Here is a 23,301-nt window from a genome sequence, read left to right as displayed (position 1 = left end):
GTGGGCACTGGTGGCAGGCTTCGCTGAAGCTGTTATTTCCGGCTGTAGTTTGTTTGATGATGCTTGGCACAAGACAGAATTGGTTGTTCCGCTTTGACGACGGAATTTGACACCGAAGTTTTGTGATCACAATATTAATTGTGATCAAGAGAGGGATTTGTTAAGGAATTATTCCGCTAGAAGTAGTAGTAGAACATTGTTGATGAATTTCATCTTGCTGTGAGAACTATTGACACTAGTCTCTGTCCTGAACATTTGCTTGTACTTAAAACAAAGAGTGTAGGGTGAAGTTGGGGCCCTAATTCCCCTTGAGTGATTAACAGCACCTGGCTATCTTCTTTCCGCCTCCCACTTCGTAAAAGTCCCTGAAGGCTGCCAAGTGCCTTCAAGGAGTAAACCTAGTCTCAAGGTCTGTGAACCAGCAGATATGGTCTGCACTTTGTCAAAATGCCAACATTGAACTTTGCTTGACTTTCTTTGTTTCAGGTTTTTACATACGGGGAAGGACTGCCCGCCCCTAATTAACATAATTAACATACTATGCCTATATGTACGTGTGACTGAAGTTGCTCGGGGCTTCCTGATGAAATCTAAGACTCACAGGAGCCTGAATCGATTCGTGTTGCGTTGCGATAAACTGAAGAAAAGACTACGTGGTGTTGGGTCTTCTTCCACCTTATAGAGAGATAAAAGAATCTGTAACCAAGGAAGGGCCAAGAGCAAATTGACAGCTCCCATTCCTCAACAATACCAAAAGACAGTTTGGGAACAGCTGTCGCGCCCAGGTGGACATTAGTCATCAGCAAAGTCTGTGACTTGTGGGTAGATCAGATCATTACCGAGGGGCCGGACCGGGGGGCGTGGTATGCTAGTCTCTGGGGCAGGGTCTTTCTTGTATTTTGCAATAAAAGTTCGAACCGGCGGAGAGGGAGCCGAGTGTGATCGCGGAGCAACAACCGTCGTTCGCTCTCAGAGGTCTGCTCCCGCCGATATTGAAGACAATTTTCCTGTGTGCCGAGTCATTTCTTTAGCTTGGTCCGAGAAAATCTCTGACAGCGTTGTCGCCAGGATGATGTGCTTGTTCGAACGGATTTGAGCTTTTTTGTTGGACTCTTCGATTTCCTCCGGTGGACGATCCGTGGCTGATCGCGCGTTTTGCTCCTCCGAAGCCAACCAGACCTCGTGGAGACTTTTCCAGGAGGAGCCAGCCCCGCACCGGACACCGGATTCACACACCGACACCCAGCACTGCACCACAACCAAGTGAGCCTGCAGTGGGTTCTCCAGAACGCCCCACATCACGTCCAGCACCGGCTCCCGAGGGACACACAACCATCCGTCACACACCTGTCCTTGCACGCACACAGCGTCATACCACTAGGTGTGGCAGAGTGGTGCGAGAACCTCATAGACTGGACTCGTGAACTGTGTGGTGGGAAGAGAAAAAAAATGATTGTGGGAAAAAAAATGAATTGGATTGTTGAATATCCAGAATTCTGTTCACAATATTTGCTTCCACAGATATGTCTGTTCAGTGTTCTAGAAAGGGAGATGTGGTAATAGCTGTAATGCTTTTACTTTGAAAGCCCTAACAGTATGGATGCCGGGGGAAATGTCGTTAGCTTAGGAAGCCTATGGAGACGTGTGTGCGACGACTGCTAGAGCTAAGTCTATAATAAACTATTGCTTGCTTGAAACCGACTGCATCGTATTTACCCACATTACGACAGGTGAAACCCAATGATGGGTATCTACGGCTGTACAGCGTAACCGGGGTGTGTTTTACTTGGAAAATACGAACGAATACTTTTGATGATAGTTTTCTTTGCTTTACTTTGTACAAAAGCATTAAACGGGTAATTGTACACGCGTCATCAAATTATTCGTTCTTCCACACATTAGGGGGCGCCTTGAACTAAAAGCGGTCCGGAAATACGTAGGAGAACGTTTTTTTTTGTTTTGTTTTTGTATGTGTTGATCGTCAAATATGGTTGGTGTTATGGTTCAGCCCTCGCAGCACCCGGGTCATTAGGTACTCCTTTTGCAAAGATAACACATTTCGTTACGAAATGAGAAGCGGTATATGCTTTTAACTCACGTAAACGGTCAAAGATATTTAAAAAGCTACTCAGCTAAGTCATCAGTAATACACCGTTTAGCGGTTTGATCCATTCGTAATGCATTGTACGGTGTCCTACCGGAGCGGCTGTCACTCAGTTGGTAGAGCGCATCGTCCAATGACCGAAACGTTTTGGGTTCGAATCCCGGTTCCGATTGTCTGCTGTCGAGGTGTCCTTGGGCAAGACACCGAACCCTGAATGGGCCCCAGTGGGCCTTACAGGGAAACCAACTGGTGTATGAATGTGTGTGTGAATGGGTGAATAGCAAATTTAAATAGCAAAATTAAGCAAATTTAGGCAACGTGATGATGTAGATCTAGATAAATACATATCATGTACGATTAACCACAGTATTATATCGTTGGTGTAGAATTTGATATGTATCGGCTACCACCTTGAACTCTTGCACATCCAAAAACTGGACTGTAATACTTGCAGGCTGGAAAAAATAAGCGGCTTGGTTGGTCCATGAAGCATAGGCATTTTGAGTAAGTTTGAAGGTAAGTTACCTTTTATGGTGGCTCTAAACGAATATTGGGCATGCAAATGGTTTTTGCTTATTTATTGTCCCTCCCTTCTCAGGACCCATGCGCGTGAAAGAGGTCGTTGTTGAAGAATGGATCCAGTTGCCTGGGAAGACGATTTTCTCTGTCAGCAGAGGAATCTGAATTCAGTTTACCCGAGAGACATTCATCATATGGGAGTGGCCGCACCTCACAGTGATCATAGGGTATTTGATGGGGAGCCTCTGGAAGATGACATTGATCCGGAGCTGACCAGAAAAATGAATGTGCTTCAAGATATAGAAGAGCAAATATTAAGCAAGAAAGCTGCCATTCTCGTCAAGACAATTAAAATGATTAAGAAGAAACTAACACCAGACTCGAAAGATGCAACTCTTCGAGACAGGGTGGATACGATTTTGAAGGAGCGACATTCTCTCAACTTTCTGTCAAAGGTGAGCATTAATGTATGCGATGTCCACTGAGCAGTTAAAATATTACATTGTGTTGTTGGGATGATATTTTTTCACAATTTCTTTAAATCGCAGTGCAAGACATACGGGTCACCTACTGAGAGTGATGACTCTCCAAGTCATAGCACAGAGCAGCTGGAAGAACATCCCCTGAAGCTCCGAGCTGAGGCTTTAATGAGGCATAGGTTCAGTGACCTCAGTGGATTTACATCTAACAAGTTGGTTCGTACATTTGTCATTGTCACTCTTTGGACACAAGTGTGCATTTACTGTACACATTCAAAATTATGTTGTTAATACAAATTAAAGATAAGATCAGTGGTGGTGTTACATTTTATTGTGGCAGTAACAACCCACTACAAATAAATCATAGATAGTTCAATATGGTATTAGGTAGGAAAGCCCGCCTGATCACGTCATTTGCAGCTGATGGGAATCAAGGGGAAAAATCGTGTTTTTAATTTTTCAATCAAAGATACACAGATATCGCAAAAAGAAATTAATAGATTAAAATTAATGTATTATGTAGAGCTTTCAAACGATTAAAATATTTAATCAAATTAAAAATGCAACTGTCATAATTAACTCAAATGGACTAAAAAATTAATCGATGCGATACGATACATGGAATTTTCTGGCGACACGATGCGATACGTTTCACCGTCTTCACGATGTGATACGACGCGATACACATTTAGTTCAAATCAATGCGATCCGATACGATACAGTGCAATTTGTTGTGATATTGTGCAATTAAACATGATGCAAATACGCAAAGAAAAAAAGTAAAAAAAAAGATGGAATTCAGTATGGTATTGCAAAAAGTAGACCACTTTATTCCTTATAAACAGTAGAACGTGTAAAACAACTTATTTAAGCTCTTTCACAATTGGGTTTTGTGCAAAGAAAATGTAAACAATTTGGTACCTGAGACTCACAGCTATTGCTGTAGTGTAAACACAAACAGACTACTCACTGAGTGTCTTATATGAAATATCCATCTCCATAGGACAGACAAAAAAATACAATTGAAACAATGTGGCAGTCACAGCGTCAAAGCTGCTGTGTGTATTGTAGCGTACACAGACCACTCTCACTGAGTGTCAAAATGAAATGTCCAAAAGAGTCATCCATATATAGTTTTTCCTTGCGCGGTCACAATGAGCTGCAAGGGGACCCCCAAAATAAGAGGCAATATTTTGCTGATCCTGACCTGGTTTGCCAAGAGTTTCTACCGGTGTCCAACGAGGGACTGGACGGGGAGGCGGAGGAGGGGGCGGGAAACTTGTCAGTGATGTGGTGCCATCGTTTTAAGTGGTCTACATATTTGTGGTGCTGCCGTTGTATGGCTTCGTCGTGCGACATTCTTTGCAAATTACGGAGCTTTTATCAATCTTTCCATCTTTCTTTTCGAAGCCGTAGTATTTCCAAACATAAGACCTGAATGTTGCGGAAGCATTAAATACAATAGTTTCCTCGCTGCTGCTTGCGCGAACTTCCATAGTGTTTCGCTAGTTGTGTACTGGACTGTATGTGACGTGCGGCTACCGTCCGTATTCAACACACAACGCAAAACAATGATGGTGCATTCATTGCGCCTAGGAAAGGGCAGATAGGTGACGTTTAACATGAATAAAACGGCGCTTGAATCGGATTTTACCGATACCCACCAATGCATCGTGATTAATCTCGATTTCACCCGTGAATTGCGTCGTACCCAGTGAATGAGCCGATGCACTCGCATCGCGCACGCGCGCATCGATGTATCGATTAATATCGATTATTTTTCGATTATTTTAGGGGTTAATCCCCCTAACACAGTCAGGCTATGTTGATTGTGTTGGTCCTTCTTGTGCGGAAGTCTCTCTACAGTTTTTGTGTAGACCTCATTTCGAATGACTACACTTGGTTCAATGACAACACTGGAGACGTTTTATTTTCGCGAGGTCGCTACCACTGTCAGACAAACACAGAGAAGCTCCACCCGCTCTATTTATATGGACGCAGAACACTGTAACCTTCCACACAAAATAGTTCCAAACAAGTAACAATCGTGTCAGTGGCATACATCGTATATCTGTATGATACAGAGAGAGAGAAGAACAGATAACTTTGGTCTTGTCAGTGGAGCAATCGGGCAACTTTTTAAAAGTAAACTTTACATTCATAAACTCTTTAAGTATCCGTTTTCGGTGTCTCGTGCTGCCGTGGCTGGCAAAACAGACATGGGCGTGGACTTCTGCAGCGCGCTTGTTGTTTTGTTCTGATGTATTTATAGAGCAAGGTAACATCCGCTTGTGACGTGTGCCGCGTTAATCTCGCGAGAAAAAATTTAATCCCGTTAAAATTCATTTAAATTAATGCCAATAAAAACGCACTAAACTGACAGCTCTAGTTTTATGCTAAGCATCACTGCTTTACAGCCATAAACACAGCCAGCGTGGGATGATTTTGTTCGTTGTCACGAGAAACTAATGTGAAGCTCGCTTCCTGTAACAATGATAATGTGGAAATTGGAGACAGCACAATGTGTGCAAATTGAGGATTTCACATTGTGGAAAGGATAGAGCTGCCTTCAACATGAATTGGATGTCTGATATTGTATAATAACTACCCAGAGAGTAATTGTTACCCATTCGCTGATTTTCTGAATTTTCGCTTTGTACTCGGGTTGACTTGGCCATTCAGGCAGACTTAGCATTTTGACAGACTGTCATTTTTGGGAAATGTTGTCACATAGTAAAGGCAAAAGGGAGTGCCTACAAGACCACAACCAGCAAAACCACTCCTGTCGGAAGTCAAGCTACATCTACAAACATCTTTTCAATGGCAAATCTTCATTTGTCTGCTCGCTATAAAACTGATATGGAAACGGAACACAGATCACAACATTAAAGAGTTTTCATAATTTTCCCATCCTTCAAAAATATAGGGAAAATATAGCATTGATTAATTTATTGTTAATTAACTACAGTCAATCAATTGCTACCGATACCACTCATTCGTGAGTGTGATCGGCTGAATGGGTTGAGTGTAAAATTTTCAATGTTAGAAGGACAGCAATTATTTCTTAATCCTTATTATTCAAAAACAGACGATTGCTTCAAATTTACAGCGTAGAAAATGCGCAAACAAATGATTCAGTTGATCTGTAGCATGTCAGAAAATAGGGGGAAATGTGGATCGTTAGTTCCCCCAAAGGAAAAGCGCTCCTTGCAAATGTCATATATGGATTAAACACAAAGAAAATCACTAGTCATGTTCACATAAATCCTTGTATTCCAATTGGAATCAAACCAAATTACCAAATGGAATGCTAAGATCTTCCGAGCATACCTCACAGGGCAAATCACTATGTCATTTATTTTTGCGAGTTTGTTTATTGAACATAAAACATACAGTAATAATTTGACAGAAAATAAGGTAGATAAAAAAGTAAAAAGAAAGAAATCAGTCTTCATTCAACACAGTTATTATGTTCAAGGGAGTAGGAAGAAGTAAAAAACGTATCTAGTCCTACCCCGTTATGTGTTTATAGCTACTAAATCATTTTTATATCAATCAGAAAAGAAAAAAGTAAGAAGAAAGAAGTCTCCATTAAGGCTCATACTTTACCCTTAACCGTGATATTTTTACAACTTTTGGTTTGTATCGGGATTATATACATCCACACCCTGGCACTCTTGTGTCAATTTTCTCTTGTATTCATAATGGATATTTCAATACCTTTCTCTATTTATCAACTTCGTTCTGATTTATCATTATATTTAATGTTTAGAATTTATCATTTTAACTCTGATTGATGTAAATTGTTTGTACTATTTTTTTGAATTGGTTTTTGAACTCAGCCAGCGATTTACTCATTTTCAGGTCCGTTTCGAGATAATTCCACAGATTAACACCTTTGCTAGATACACTTCTTGATGTTCTTGTTTTGAGTTTTTTGAATAAGTTGGTACCTCTTAATTCATAGCTGCTTTCTTGAATTTCGAAAAACTTCTGAATGTTTTGGCAGAGCAGGTTATTGTGTGCTTTGTACATTAATTGGGCGATTTTATAGTCAACCAGGTCATAAAATTTCATCATATTTAATTTGATAAATAGTGGATTTGTCGATTCCGTATATTTTGATCGATTAATAATTCGAATTGCTTTTTTTTGTAGTTTGAGAATAGGGAGCGTGTTTGTTTTGCAGGCATTTCCCCATATTTCCACACAGTAGGTCATATATGGTAATAATAATGAAGTATATAATGTGTACAAAGATCTCTTATTTAGCACTTCCTTGGTTTTGTAGAGGATCCCTACGGTTTTGGCTATTTTTCTTTTTATGTTATCGATATGTGGTTTCCAACATAGTTTTGAGTCTGTAGGGCCGTACACACGGCACACATTTGCTCCGGTGCTGCACCGAGATATTTTGCACCGCAGCAAATTGTGTGGAGCGTTCACACTTATAAAGCAGCTGAGCGGGGCAGCCCCGGTACAGTGTCGGGGCTGCCCTACTTGCGTTCACACGGCAGTTTCTGCAGCAGAGCAAAACGACAGAAAACAAACGAGCTGTCGTGTTGGTTCTTTTTAAAATGTACTGTATATACACAACTCAAGCGACTACTGGACCGGCACGTCCTTCTCCTTCTCGGTCTCCGTGCCTTCTGCTCGAGAGTGACCGCCCAGGAAAACGTAAATGAACGATGACTTCAATGACACTCAGAAAAGCAAACACTAATGCGCCAAACAGAAAATCAAGAGAGGAAATCACAAAATAAATTCTATGGGGGGCGGGGGGTTGTGAACAAACAACAAAGGAACAAACAACTCCGAGACAGTCCAGTCTCCTACAAAAGGAAAGATATTACTAGCCAAGTCTTGTGTCGTTATGAATCAACACATTACGGAAGTCCGACAGAGCATGAAAGCAACGCATTCTCGCCATACGTACTCTTCACAAGCATTTGCTCTGGAGCTAATTTAACCCAGTTGCGTTCACACGTGCAAATTTACACCGGTGCTGCTTCGCAAACGAGCATTTGCTGCGGAGCAAATATTTGACAGACCTCCCTGATGTGGGTCAAATATTTTGGTCCGGTATAAGCTCTTTTCCGGGGCTACGCCGGAGCTAATTTGCACGTGTGAACGCTCTACTGGGGCAGCCCCGGTGCAGCACCGGACCAAATCTTGCCGTGTGAACAGCCCTTGTTACTAATCCGAGAAACTTGGTCTCATACGCTCTTTCTATTTCAATTGAGTTTACCATAATTTTAGCTTGGTGTTTGATTGGTCTTGTGCCAAAAACAATTAACTTTGATTTTTTCAGGTTAAGTAACAATTTATTTCTGTCGAACCAGTTTTTTAATTTGTTTGATTTGTTTTCTACAGTTGTCAGGGGCTGTTTCAGATTTATTCCAGAACAGTAGAAAGTTGTATCATCAGCAAATAGGACACATTTAAATTGTTTTGAGAATTGTGTTTTCAACCTTTCTTGCGGAAATCAGGCTGAGATATGATCATATCCTCCTAATGGGGGATTTTAATATCCATGTGTGCTGTCCGGAAAAACCGCTAGCAAAAGAATTCTTAAGACTTATTGACTATTTTAATTTTGTGCAGTATGTGACCAGTCTGACACATGAACAAGGACATATTTTAGACCTTGTCCTTGCTCATGGTCTACCGGTGTCAAATCTGGAAGTCCTTGAAAATGGGATTTCTGATCACATGGCAGTTTTATTTGACGTAGTCTTATCGCATGCTGCTGTGAAATCTGGCGCTCCTCGCTGTAAACGCCGAATTTTTAACCCTCGCACTGCTAGTCGTTTCTCTGCCTTTAATAACCTTTGCGTACCCTCGTCTAACACAGAGGAACTCACCTCTTGGTTCGACTCGTCATGCCGTGCCATCCTGGATTTGGTGGCTCCTTCAAAAATTGTGCTCCCAAAGCCTAAACCCGAGCCATGGTTTAACGACATTACGCGCGCAGCTAGGCAGGAGTGTCGCAAAGCTGAACGCGAGTGGAAAAAAGACAAATTTCATGTCTCTTATCAAATTTGGAAAGACTGCTGGCGTAACTACCAGCTCACAGTAAAAGAGGCCAAAAGAGAATATCTGTCGGACCTTATTCTAGCTAACCGTCACAACCCACGCGCACTATTTAAAACGATAGATTCGGTACTCAAACCCCCTCTGCCTACTTGCTCGGATTCTTCACCCGAGATGTGCAACAGATTCCTTCAGTTTTTCATTGATAAGGTCTCTACAGCTAGGACTCGGGTCTCAAATACCGCATCTGACCCCTCTGTCCATGTTCCATGTTCAGCTGTACTTAATTCTTTTGATACTTTGTCATTGGCGCTTTTGAAGGATGTAGTTCGCCAGACGAAGCCATCTGGCTCCCCTTGCGACTCTCTTCCCCCACGCTTCTTTCAGGAGGTTCTCCCGAGTGTTGGTGCATCGGTCTTGGATATCATCAACAGCAACCTTTCTTCTGGTGTAGTTCCCCAACAGTTTAAACATGCTGTGGTCCAACCCTTGATCAAGAAACCTGGTCTTGATCCAGATGTGCTGTCAAGTTACAGGCCCATTTCAAAACTGCCTTTCATTTCCAAAATTCTGGAAAAAGTGGTGCACATGCAGTTGAAACTTTTCTTGGATGAACATAACATCTTGGAGGTCTTCCAGTCAGGTTTCAAGACAATGCATAGCACGGAGTCAGCCCTGTTACGCGTTTCTAATGACATCCTCCTGGCAAATGACTCTGGAGACCACATGTGTCTGGTCTTATTGGACTTAACTGCAGCATTTGATACAGTGGATCACAGTATTCTGCTGACTCGTTTGCAGCACTTTGTGGGCATTGGCGGCAGTGCTCTTGAGTGGTTTAGGTCCTATCTAGCTGACAGGACCTTTTGTGTCAGCCTTGGCTGCTCTGAGACACGCACTGCTGCCCTGTCATGTGGTGTTCCACAGGGCTCAATTCTGGGGCCTCTGCTATTCTCGCTGTATCTTCTCCCATTGGGTTCCATCTTAAGGAAACATGGTATTCCCTTCCACTGCTATGCAGATGACTGCCAGATCTATGTCCCACTGAGCAAGAAAGACACCTTCTCATTAAGGCCACTCCTATCCTGTCTCGGAGAAATCAAAACCTGGATGGCACAAAATTTCTTGAAATTCAACGAAAAGAAGACAGAGGTGATATTGTTTGGTCCCAGTGGCCCTTGTACATTCCATCCTGTAGTCTTGGGCCCCCTGTCTCCTTATTTGAAATTAACAGTCTCAAACTTGGGCCTTAAACTGGACAGTGATTTCAAACTCGATCGGCAAATTGGTGCCGTTGTTAAATCCAGCTTCTTTCACCTTAGACAGCTGGCCAAAATAAAACCTTTCCTCTCACATGAACACTTTGAGACAGTAATCCATGCCTTTGTCACATCCCGGCTCGATTACTGTAATGCCCTTTACTTTGGAGTCAGCCAGTCCTCCATTAAGCCCCTTCAGCTGGTCCAGAATGCCGCTGCTCGCCTCTTGACTGGTACTCGTAAGAGGGGGCATATAACTCCTACTCTGGCATCCCTTCATTGGCTCCCCATTCATTTTAGAGTTATTTTCAAGATCCTCCTCTTTGTTTTCAAATCTCTAAATAATCTCGCGCCACCTTACCTCTCTGAGCTCATCCGCCCCTACACACCTGCCCGGCGCCTCAGGTCTGTGGACCAGTCTTTGTTAGAAGTACCAAGAACTAAACTGAGGCTCAGAGGGGATCGAGCCTTTTCCGTTCCTAGTCCCTCTCTCTGGAATGACCTCCCACTGAACATTCGGCAAGCCTCCTCGCTGCCCATCTTTACAGCCCTCCTCAAAACCCACTTGTATTCTTTGGCGTTCGACTCAGCATGATTTTACTGCTTGGTGCTTTCTACCATTTTGTCTTACTGTTTATTGTGTATGTTAAATCGCTCCATGTACAGCACTTTGTATGCAGCGAATACTGTTGACTTGACTTGACCTTGCAGATATCATTTATATAGAAGATGAATAGTTTTGGACCAAGCACTGACCCCTGAGGAACTCCGTGAGTGATTTTCAGGTGATTCGTTTTTTTATTGTTGAGCTGCACGTACTGATATCTGTTTTCTAAATAACTTTTTATCCATTTATAAGCTACACCTCTAATGCCATATCTTTCTAGTTTTTTTCAATAATATACTGTGATCTATTGTGTCAAGAGCTTTTTTTTAGAACTAGGAAAACTCCAACAGTAAATTCTTTGCCGTCTATATTAGTGGCTATTTCTTCCACAAACTCCATAACTGCCATTGAGGTGGTCCGTTTTTCCCTGAAACCATATTGATTCTCGCTTAACAGCGCATGCTTTGTATAAAGCTATCAAGTCTGCGAGAAAATAGTTTTTCTAATATTTTTGAAAATTGTGGTAGTAGTGATATTGGTCTATAATTTGTAAACAGATGTCTTTCTCCACTTTTATAGATTGGAATAACTTTAGCAATTTTCATTTTTGATGGAAAGATACCAGCTTTGAATGACAGGTTGCATATGTACGTGAAAGGTCGCACCACATATTCTATAATCTGCTTGATTATTGTCATATCAATATTAAAGCAATCAGTTGACTTTTTATTTTTAAAAGTTGTTATAATATTTGATACTTCTTGTTTTACAGCAGTAAGGAACATTGTGGAGGAGTTTTTTTCTACGTATCTATTTCAAAAAGTTTGTTGGATCAGGAATTTGTTTTACTAGGTTACTGCCGATGTTGACAAAATACTCATTAAATTCAGTTGCTATTTCTGCAGTTTTTTCCAAAATAGTATTTTTGCCTTTGATAAAATACTCTGGATAATCCATTTTTTAGGACTATTTCTGATTACTTGGTTAAGTATTTTCCATATTTTTGTGTGTTACTTTTATTCTGCTCTAATAGTGCATGATAATGAGAATGAGAGTGCATGAGAAGTCAAGATGGTGCCCGAGTAGGCAGCCGTCAGCAAGTGCTCTCATGAGCCTTGCTTTTTTTGTTGTTCTTGTGTTTCTTTTGTCACTTTGTGTTTGTTGTTACGTCGTGTGGACTTGATGTGGACCTTTTTCAGCATTTTTTGGCCACGACATTCATCAAGGAGGAGACTCTGTGCTTGGTGGTTGCGCCTTCTCGGCAGCATGGGTATGCCAGCACTGTTTTTGACTGGAGGAATGTCGGCGCCATTTGACTGTCGTTGCTGGACAGTCCCGGGGCGCTTGTGTCTTGCGCCTGTAATGGGCAGCATTTTTCACAGCCCCGCTTTGTTCAGCGGAGAGATCGGTGCTGTTGAACGGTCTGGGGCTGGATGGATGGAGGTCTTGAGGAGCCGACGATGAGAAGAAAGGAGCGTTGGCGCGGAGTGCCGATGCGGATTTGGAGCTGGGAGTCGCGGCTTGGAGTTTGAAGCGGATTATGTGGGACAGGAGAAGTGAACTAATCTCTTTTCGTCAATGGACGCTACAGCTTCGTGTTTGCTTTCAAAACTTTGCTTGTAGCAGACGTGTGCACATTTTCAGCATGATGTCTCTGATCCACTGGTGAAAGGACACTTTGATCCTCTCCTCTTTCATCTATAACTGCTTCAGACAACAAAGTGTATGCAGAAAAGTGGTGAAGATTGCACGACTGTCTCTGTCCTATGTGTTGTCTTGTGTTATTTTTGTTATTTTTGACTTCAAAATGGCGCCGCGAGAGTGGCTGCCTTTCCAGCAGCTCCTATTTTTTTGTTGTTCTACTTCTTCCTTTCATAACTTTTCTGCTGTGAATCTGGAATTTCTCCATTGCGAGACTAATAAAGGTTTTCTTAATCTTAATCTTAATGATCTCTTTTACTGGTTCTTATATTTACTAGTTTATTTTTATAGGTCTTATATTTTTTTTCTGCTTCTTCAGGTCTCAATTTTATAAACAATTTATATAAATGGTTTTTCTTTTTACATGCGTTTTCTATGCCTTTCGCTATCCATGGCTTACTTGGGTCTTTATACTTTTTGGAGACTTTAGTTAATGGAAAATGTTTATCATATAAGGAGATAATGGTAGACTGAAATACTTCTAACGCTGTATTTGGGTCTTCGTTTGAGTAGACCTCGGTCCAGTTTTGTTTTTCTAGGTCTTGCTTAAAGGCATCGATGGAGCGTTGGGTTCTTAGTCTTATTTCTGTTATATGAGTTGTTGATTTAGCTTTTCTATCAAAATAATTATGAAAAACTGCAAAAACAGGTAGGTGGTCACTTATGTCATTAATGAGAAGTCCACTGTCCATTTTATGATCAATCTTATTTATAAATATGTTATCTATTAATGTGGTCGTGTCAACTGTTATTCTGCTAGGTTTCAGGATTACTGGGAAAAAGCTGTTGCTGTACATAGTATTTATGAAGTCAGTTGTTTTTTTGTGTCTATTTGGGTTTAATAAGTCAATGTTAAAGTCACCACATATTATTCGTGTTTTCTTATCGTTGTAGTAACTGAGCATATCTGTTAGTTTTTTATTGAATGTGTCAATACATGTTCCTGGTGTCCTATAGATGCAACTTATGATATTTGATGCCTTTTTATTATGTATTTCAATGGTTAGACATTCCATTAGGTTTTCTATTGTGTTTGTCAATCTCTCGATGTTACTGCATATAAGTGCTTTGTCTACATATATTGCAACCCCCCTTACTTTTTCGTTTTCTCTATTAGTTGCAAACATTTCATAACCTTCTATTTCCATTTCAGTTGTTTTATCTTCATCAAGCCAATTTTCTGATATGGCAATTATTTTAAATTTATTGAATTTAGTCAGGTATTTGATTTTTGTGAAGTTTTTATAGAGACTTCTACTGTTTAAGTGTATTACTGAAGGTTCATTTTCCAATTTTATATTAGTGTTGAATTGTTCATCCAGGTAATAGTCGGAGTTTGTTACCCTTTGTTTGTTATTGAAGAAGTTATTGTCTGGGTCCAAATTGTTCTCGGGATCGAATGGCTTATAGTCAATATCTTCAAAGGGTTGGAAGTCCCATGTTTTTGGGATGTGAATTTCCCGCTCCCACGCGGTCATCGATGGCTCCCTCGCGATTGTCGTTGGTTCCCTCGCTGTCGTCGCTCGCTCTCTCGCCGTCATCACTGGGTCCCTCGTGGTTGCTGGCTCCCTTGCGGTCGTCACCGACTCCCTCACGCTCGCCGGCTGGCTGCCTCCCGGCTCTCTCACGCGCGCTGGCTGGTTGTCTCCCGGCTGCCTCAGGCTCGCTGTCTCCCGGCTCCCTCACGGTCACTGGCTCCCCCGCAGTCGTCGCTGGCTCCCTCGCGGTCGTCGGTCTTGAAAAAGTTATTGTCCAGGTCCAATTGTCCAAGTTGTTCTCAGGGTCAAATGTCTTGTGGTCAGTAGGGTTGGAAGTCATCAAAGGGTTGGGAGGGTCATCAAAGGGTTCGAAGTCCATGTTTTTTGGTATGTGAATTTCCTGCTTCAGTAGGGTCAGAGTCTTTATCGTCGGGTGGTGAATAATTCTCAGTATGCTGCTTGATGGTGTTGAACTCGAGCCTGTAGTACTGGTGCGGGGGTGGACGATAAGTTTGTCATGTCTTAAGTAGACAGTTTCCCCTCTGTCACGTGCAGCTTTTAAATTTGGGAGGAGCTCTTTTCTTTTTTGTCGTACGGCATCTGTAAAGTCTTTGTTGATGTAGATGTTGGAGCCTTTTAAGTATTTTGCTTTTTGTAGGATCCTTGATCTGTCCTTGTATCTCACCACAACTGGCCTCGGTCGAGGTCTTCCAGGGTCTTGTCTTCCTGTGCTCTCTCCACCTCAATTTGCCCCTGTATCAGCAGCTTCTCCTTGAGGATTTTTTGAACTTTTTCCTCTGTTTCAGTCCACGTTTCTCCCCGTTTTTCCTCAATTCCATCAATTACCAAGTTGTTTCTTCTTGACTGTCCTTCCAAGTACCGTATTTTCACGACTATTCAACGCACCGTACTAATGGCCGCCGTGTCATTCATGGGTGACATTTCTGTATTTTACACATACACAGGACGCACCGTACTAATGGCCGCAGTTTTACAGTGGTAAAACATACGCCAGCTTAAACATACGGCATGCATGCGCGCACTCTAACACGTTAGCTTGAAGCATACGGTAGCATGCCAAGACATACAGATAAGCTAAAAACACGTTTTTAAAAAGGCAACGAAAGCAGAACTGAGTTCGGGTGTATTTTATTTAGCCATCGTACAATGTTCTCACGTTTTTCGATCAATCATCACCCAGAAATCCATCAAAGTCCTCATCCTCTGTATCAGAAGCAGAGGACTGCACATCCCAGTTGTCATTGAACGCATCACATGCTAGTGTGAGTTGCTACGCATTGCCGAGCAGAAAGGAGCAGCAACAGCAAAGTCAACATTTCTCTCGTGTGAAGCTTTCCCACATTTGAAAGTAAAGAACAGAGCGAAACATGGTGGCAGCGCGTGTGTGTGTAGAAAGAATTGAACAATTGTGCAAGTACCGTAATCCATCAAAAACGCCGCCTTCCCTCTCGTTGTTGCGTATTGTGGCGTAACTCGCCAAGCGCTGCCTCTCACTCTTTGTAAAGTTGTGTTTGCCACCGATCATCCATTGTTCCCATGCCGTTCGCAACTTTACTTTGAATGCCCGGTTGATGCCAATGTCCAGCGGTTGGAGTTCTTTAGTCAAGCCTCCGGGAATAACGGCAAGCTCAGAGTTCATTTGCTTGACTTGTTTTTTCACCGCTGCTGTGAGATGGGCATGCATGCCAAAAGCATAACCGGTGGCTTTAAGTTTGAACTGAGCTTCGTAGGCGTGTCTTTTTGTCGAATTTATTTTCAGGGATTCTTAGAAACCAAAACCGGAGTTGTTTTGCAACAATGCACATTGCCACACTCTATACAAGTGTTGGTACTGGCTTGAGGCGTCCCTTTAGCGTCCACTTATACGCCCACCCTTCACCATTGGCGGACTAGCTTGCCTGTCCTCTCTCACCCTCTCTCTCTCTCCCTCTCCATATATGTATATATATATACACACCCACCTTTCCCTGATTGGCCGACTTCTTTCCCGCATGCCTGGCCACAGTCACTTCCGCCTTTTCTCTATATAAACAGCGTGTCGGCTGTCAGTCAGATTTTGGAACTCAGCGCATATAAAGGACGCTCCGCACCATAAGGCGTCCTGTCCATTTTGGAGAAAATTTAAGACTTTTAATGGCGCCTTATAGTCGTGAAAATACGGTAGTCCAGCTTGTCTGTTAATACAAGCATGCCGTCACATATTTTGTAGAATTATGTTTGCATGTCTTTGGAATGGCCAGTTTGACAGATTAGATTTTTTTAATGTCGTCTACCTCTTTTTGGGTAAAGTTGATGCTGTTTTTTATTTGTTGGACTTCCCTGGTAAAAGTTTCAAGTTGTGAGTTTGTTGAGTCTATTATAATCTTGACAAATCCTTTGAAATTTTCCTGTTGTTGTTGCAAGAGCGCCGTAAAAAGCTCTTTTTGTTGCTGGAGTAATTCGTTTACTTGAGTGAGGGTCAGGGAATCCTCTTCCTGCTTTGTGTCTTGCTTCTGTTTGGGTGGCATTTTGTCGGGTCTCGTTGCTAGCCGGTTGTATGCTAGTTTGTGACGTGTCCAGTGGGCTTGCTGCTGGGTGTTTCTAACGTGGCAAGTGGGTTTACCGGCTCCCTCACGCTCGCTGGCGTTTGACTGGTTGGTCTCTGGTGGTGGGTTGCAGCTGCATTGCGACTTTTCGCAGTTGGCTTCCGTGCTAACGTCCGCGGTTAGCTTCCGTGCTAACGAGCTAGCGTTTCGTCCAACCCCCTCTTCACGTCGCCAATTTCTACACACGCGCTGCCACCATGTTTCGCTCTGTTCTTTACTTTCAAATGTGGGAAAGCTTCACACGAGAGAAATGTTGACTTTGCTGTTGCTGCTCCTTCTTTCCGCTCGGCAATCCGTAGCAACTCACACTTTAGCATGTGATGCGTTCAATGACAACTGGTCATTGTCTCTATCTGTCTGTATTTTTTGGGGTACAAAGGGGTCGTTATATTTTTGTGGCCAATCTTGCTGGAGTATGAAATTACTAATTTCATGATTCTGTTAATTAGTGTACATTTAATTAAGAAAATTTATAGAAAGAAAATAAGAAGTGTGCTTCCTTCTGAACTCTGGATGGTACCCATGTAAATTTGAAGAAGAAATCTGATGTGACAGCAGTCCATGGCGCTCTGTCACATTGTAAATACGTGAATAATGAAAGATATACTGGACTGATTATTGAGATTACAACGGCTATCAAACTTGAATGTCTGGTACAGACAGCAACCACCACTCATTCTGATAATATTCACAATCATGGAAAGTTTCCAATTTCTGAATTTAGTACAACAACGCTAGATGCGAATGCTCACCCTTTGCCGATAGCGACATTTGCTCCCAGAGAAGGCAAAGGCAATGCATGTCCATTGAAATTAAGCCATAGCTTGCTCAATTATCAATCGATTTTAATGAGGCCGACTGCAGTCTTGTGAGTAGATTGCAGCACATTGCCGAATTTAGCTAGCTATTCTCTGTCTTTTACTTATTTCAGAGTTATGGATTTATTTAATCCATCAAGTCATTTAAGATTATATTTTGGTTTTTCCCAGGCCCCCGATCGTGAAATGGCCACCACATCTGGTACCCAACCTCCTCCCAGTCAAAGCATTAGCTCAGAAATCCAGCAAGAAAATGTTTCCAACAAAGGCTTTGAGCGCTTCCTCAGTTTGCTCAACAAGGGAGTTGATATGGACCTGCTCAGTAGGGTCGCCAGTGATAACAGTGAAGACTTTCATTTAGGAGAGCAGCTCTTCAACAGCCAGCACTCCGGTGTTGGGGATGATTCAGATCGGCCTCTTTGCCGCGAGAGCCTTCAGTGCAACGGTGAACCGCAGCTACCAGAGAATGGTGGAGAGAGGACAGCGCTCTCCACTAGCGAAGAGCACCCCAGGGACAGACCTTCACTGTCGGACGATGACAAGAACGGCAAAGACAAACGAGACCATTCTTTAGGTTCCAGTAGTGGATACCAGTCTCCCCCGACAGAGGAGAAAACCAAGAAAGATGGAAAAGAAATGGTGCAGGTCGATGAGCGGTGCGAACAGCTCCAGAATATTCTCAACACTTTGGGCTTGAGCTTGGAAATAGAAGACTTGAGTAAACTAACAGACCGGACTCAAGAGAGGCTCTATGGGAAAAAGAATCAAAGAGAGCCAGTGGAGCAGCAGAGTCAAGATTACAGTACAAGTGGATCCTGCAAACCTGACATGAAAACCACTTCCTCCTCCTCCTTGTCGCCTTCCAGAAGCTGTAGTCACAGTCCCTCTTCCAGACAGCTCTCCGGCAGCAGGGAGTCTCAGGATCCGCACAAGAAATATGCATTGTTAGCATGTGGTGGCGCAAGAAAAAGCAAAGAGAAATTATCACTTTCAGCGACAAGCCAAGATGGCACACGAGCGCAGAAGACAGTTGGAAAAAACAAAGTTGCCAACATCTTGAACGAAATCCCTGTGGTTCGTTCCTATTGTGATCCTGATCCTGCTACTTCGTTTGCTTGCCCAGATTACAGTTTTCCCCATTTCTCTCACTACCATTCCCCCTACAGCCATGACACCAATTCTTATTGGACAAGCACTCTGGATGCCAGTGTCACCCCATATTATCCCAATCGTAATCCTGATTCAGCGGACACCTACGACTCCCACGACACTATTGCCTCAGGAAAACGAAGGCCCCGCTTCATTCAAGATGTTCCCCTCGAGAATCCAGACCTGTCAACAAGTGAAGGTCAATTGGGTTCAGTTTCTCGTCCGAGGTATCTGCAGGTGGTCAAGAGGAAGCCGCAAATGTGGGGTGGTAAAAGGTTATTGAATGGGGAGCAAATCAAGGAAGACAAAACCAAAAGGCTAAAACTGATAGAGGAACAGGCGCGAGATGTGCAGAGGGCTCATCGAGAGACGAAAGCTTCTGGGAAGAAGGCAGGTCGGAAAGATAGCTCAAAGAAACAACGAACACCAACAGAGGAGGAAATTAAGGCAAACTGGAGAAAAAAGGTAACATTTTCTCAATATAGTTCACATATTGTATCAAAAGGCATAATGACTACCGGTAATTTTGGAAAATCACTGCCAAAGGGCATAATAGTGAAAGAAATGGAAAAGACAGCGGCATGTCAGAACACTCAATAGTGTTCAGCTTCACCTCTAAGAAACACAGCACACAAATTCAAAACAACAACATAGGTTATTTTCTTTAAGCTTGAACTGTTCGGTAACCGGGCACTCCTAACTTCAGGGGAATTTTTTGGCGTTGAGTTCCCCTTCCTTGAGTTTTCTACAAAGCTTATATAGCATTTTTCTGTCATATTTGTCAAATCAATTCACCAAACACAACTGGCACTGTTGATATGGAGCAGAAGAAACAGGGGAAGGAAAATCCCCCTATGACGAAAAAAAAAATCTCAGAACAGACTATAGGGAGGCCCATCTGCCTTTAACTCATTCACTCCCAAAGACGTTTTTAAACGTCTTTTCAGACTTGGTCTAGAATTGGCTGGTACTGAATGAGTGAAAGGGGTGTTCACACAGCAGCTTTTACTCCGGTGCTCTACGGGCTGCTCCCCGTAGAGCATTCACACGTACAAAGTTATACCGGTGTAACCCCTAAAAACAGCTTAAACCGGAGCAAATTCAACCCTGCTCGGTAGGTGGTTAAAAAATTTACTCCGGAGTAAATGCTAGTTTGCGGGGCAGCACCGATATAAAATGGGACGTGCGAGCGCTACAGGGGTAGACTTGCTACGCGTGAGAAGAGTTGATTACATACGGGTATTGCATAACTTGCATCCTGGGTATTTTGCACTTCTTTCCTTTCTCTCTCTCATCCTTTTACGGTGTCTGATCGACCACAGCGTTGATTTGTCTGGAGAAGTATAAACCATGGTTTTTCTATATGTCACAAACAAGGCGGGGAAAAGGGAGTACACGTTATGCATACGTATGTTTTATTTCTGTATTATTGCTATTATAACTTATTATTATCGTATTGCACGGCCGCATAAACTGCCATGTGAACGCAAGTGGGGCTGCACCGGGGTTAACGCGCGTCTCTTTAGTGCAGCTTTATACGTGTGAAGGCACCACAAAATTTACACGGGTGTAGGATATATCGCAACAAAATACATCAGTGCAGCACCGATGTAAATGTGTGCCGTGTGAACACCCTCAAGTCCACCTTGACTTTTATACAACCTAAAAGATCTATTTCTCTTGATAAATATTTTTTTAACCCATTCATCACAATCTCATTGAGATATTCATGCATTGCAGGAATTACTTCTATTAATGGTTTCTCTTGTCCACACGTTCTTTTATTTTATTTTTCATTTTTTTTAAGTTGGAAGCATTTAACCAGATGTCAAAGAACAAGTCTCATGCCCAACCAAGTCCCTGTCCTGACACACAGGTAACTAACAAAAAAATTGCTCCTTAAAGGGGAAAATAAGTTATTTGAGCCTTGTACTCATATCAGTAATTGATTTTCAAAAATAATATGAAGTATGTAATTATAATATAAGTTATTGATCAAATTATATGTCAAGTATTTCTATTATTATTTTAAAACCTTTGTGAAAAAATTCAACAGCTGATGTACAGTGCCAAGGTCACAGTTCTATTGTATATTCCAGGACAATTACATTGAAGGGGCCAACGGGAAATCTTTTAGTTTGGGTTTGAAATAGATTTTTGGGGCACACTTCGTATGTCTATATTGACAGAAGAAGTGTGTTTACAAGAAAGATAGAAATGCGATCTTCATCGTGGCATGCGTGTGTACATGTCACTCAAAATCACGCATTTAATGTGTTTTTTGTCTGCAGATGTGTGACGTTGGACTGTGAACTATGACAACAGTTGGATGAAATGGTCAAAATCTGGTTTTGAATGCAATGATCCCTGAACAAAAAAAACACATGTTTTATAGTTGACGGTAAATAGTTTTGTTTTGTTTTTTGCCACTCAGGACAGATTACAAATCACATCATGAATTTGCTGAATCAGTGGTTCTCAATCCTTTAAGGGCCTCGACACACCAATCCGATGTCGGGAAGTCGGTGAGCAACGTCTGCTTGGTGTCGGCCGCACCTGTGGAGCTGTTGTAGGGGCGTTTTGTCATGGCATCAGGCTGTCCTGACAAATGATCACTCTGATTCACCGTTAGCTCACAAATCAGTGAACGGGACAAGCAAAAGTAATGTACACAACAAACAGCAAAGAAGTTCGGCGGATGCTACAATCCGTCACATTGACAAACGTCGGATTGGTGTGTCCGCAGCCATTTGTACACAAAACGTGTATACGAAATCATGAGTAATTCTTTGAGCACGATGAGATTTATGATCGAGTTATTGAGAAAACTAAGGCGGAAACAAGCGGAAGACCGAAGGTAAGATGCGCCGGTATCATACAAGTCAAAAGTGTGACTACAGTTCAAATTTTATGGTAGGTCCAAATCTGAAGAAGGACTTTGCTATATGCAAGAATTGTCTTACGAAAATAAGGTAAACTGGAAGCACGACAAATATGCACAGCCACTTGTGACAGGATCACCCAAGTCTAGGAGTGAGCCAAAAAGCCGCTATCAGCTTTCCTCTTAGCCAGACCAGCATGGGTTCTCTACTTCAAGCAAAGCTCCCTTTCAATACCCGCCTGGGGCCAAGTCAGTCATGCACAGCATCTCTTTGTGTATGTGCAAAGCTCTCTTTCATCTACAACTGCTTTAAACAATACAGAGTATGCAGAAAAGTGGTTCAGATTGAATGACTGTCTGTGTCTTATGTGTTGTGTTCTATTATTTTATTCTGACTACAAGATGGCGCCGCGAGAGTGGCTGCCTTTACAGCAGCTCCAATACTTTTTGTTCTTCGACTTTCTTCCAACTTTGCTGCTGTAAAGTCATCTTTGAAGTCAAGATGGCGCCCGAGTAGGCAGCCGTCAGCAAGTGCTCTCATGAGCCTTGCTTTTTTTTTTGTTCTTGTGTTTCTTTTGTCACTTTGTGTTTCTTGTTACGTCGTGTGGACTTGATGTGGACCTTTTTCAGCATTTTCGTCATTGGACGCTACAGCTTCGTGTTTGCTTTCAAACTTTGCTTGTAGCAGACGTGTGCACATTTTTCAGCATGATGTCTCTGATCCACTGGTGAAAGGACACTTTGATCCTCTCCTCTTTCATCTATAACTGCTTCAGACAACAAAGTGTATGCAGAAAAGTGGTGAAGATTGCACGACTGTCTCTGTCCTATGTGTTGTCTTGTGTTATTTTTGTTATTTTTGACTTCAAAATGGCGCCGCGAGAGTGGCTGCCTTTCCAGCAGCTCCTATTTTTTTGTTGTTCTACTTCTTCCTTTCATAACTTTTCTGCTGTGAATCTGGAATTTCTCCATTGCGAGACTAATAAAGGTTTTCTTAATCTTAATGATCTCTTTTACTGGTTCTTATATTTACTAGTTTATTTTTATAGATCTTATATTTTTTTCTGCTTCTTCAGGTCTCAATTTTATAAACAATTTATATAAATGGTTTTTCTTTTTACATGCGTTTTCTATGCCTTTCGCTATCCATGGCTTACTTGGGTCTTTATACTTTTTGGAGACTTTAGTTAATGGAAAATGTTTATCATATAAGGAGATAATGGTAGACTGAAATACTTCTAACGCTGTATTTGGGTCTTCGTTTGAGTAGACCTCGGTCCAGTTTTGTTTTTCTAGGTCTTGCTTAAAGGCATCGATGGAGCGTTGGGTTCTTAGTCTTATTTCTGTTATATGAGTTGTTGATTTAGCTTTTCTATCAAAATAATTATGAAAAACTGCAAAAACAGGTAGGTGGTCACTTATGTAATTAATGAGAAGTCCACTGTCCATTTTATGATCAATCTTATTTATAAATATGTTATCTATTAATGTGGTCGTGTCAACTGTTATTCTGCTAGGTTTCAGGATTACTGGGAAAAAGCTGTTGCTGTACATAGTAAAATACTCATTAAATTCAGTTGCTATTTCTGCAGTTTTTTCCAAAATAGTATTTTTGCCTTTGATAAAATACTCTGGATAATCCATTTTTTAGGACTATTTCTGATTAC

The 23,301-nt window shown here is 42.0% G+C and overlaps 2 protein-coding genes and 1 long non-coding RNA gene across 7 annotated transcripts in view; 2 read left to right on the top strand and 1 right to left on the bottom strand.

Moving 5' to 3' along the window:
• Positions 1–1,503: 1,503 nt before the first annotated feature.
• Positions 1,504–21,159, top strand: LOC127612991 (uncharacterized). 4 transcript variants are annotated; one of them, XM_052083866.1, is made up of 7 exons: positions 1,504–1,775; positions 2,559–2,620; positions 2,703–3,078; positions 3,172–3,318; positions 17,776–19,218; positions 20,561–20,629; positions 21,045–21,159. In XM_052083866.1, exons 3-7 carry the CDS (start codon positions 2,737–2,739, stop codon positions 21,063–21,065), a joined length of 2,022 nt encoding a protein of 673 aa, XP_051939826.1. In that variant the 5' UTR covers positions 1,504–1,775; positions 2,559–2,620; positions 2,703–2,736; the 3' UTR covers positions 21,066–21,159. The 4 variants fall into 4 exon arrangements, with proteins under 4 accessions (XP_051939826.1, XP_051939823.1, XP_051939824.1 ...); XM_052083864.1 differs by lacking the exon at positions 1,504–1,775 and adding an exon at positions 1,930–2,032; XM_052083865.1 differs by lacking the exon at positions 1,504–1,775 and adding an exon at positions 1,941–2,024.
• The window catches only part of LOC127612987 (uncharacterized), a 46,876-nt gene continuing 31,373 nt past the window's right edge, over positions 7,799–23,301 (top strand). Inside the window, exons 1-2 of one of the 2 annotated variants that reach the window (XM_052083857.1) lie at positions 7,799–11,221; positions 11,282–11,639. In XM_052083857.1, the coding sequence (XP_051939817.1) occupies positions 8,617–10,989 (2,373 nt within the window). In that variant the 5' untranslated portion in view covers positions 7,799–8,616 and the 3' untranslated portion in view covers positions 10,990–11,221; positions 11,282–11,639. Of the gene's footprint in view, positions 11,640–23,301 lie in introns of both variants that reach the window. The other variant, XM_052083856.1, reaches the window with a different exon arrangement.
• On the bottom strand, positions 19,049–19,701 carry LOC127613038 (uncharacterized). The gene is made up of 2 exons (XR_007966051.1): positions 19,663–19,701; positions 19,049–19,422 (listed from the first exon to the last, which is right to left on the bottom strand). It is a non-coding gene; the product is annotated as an uncharacterized LOC127613038 (long non-coding RNA).

Source organism: Hippocampus zosterae, chromosome 13 (genome assembly GCF_025434085.1).
Source record: "Hippocampus zosterae strain Florida chromosome 13, ASM2543408v3, whole genome shotgun sequence".
Lineage (NCBI taxonomy): Eukaryota > Metazoa > Chordata > Actinopteri > Syngnathiformes > Syngnathidae > Hippocampus > Hippocampus zosterae.
This window is presented reverse-complemented; position numbering and strand designations above follow the sequence as displayed.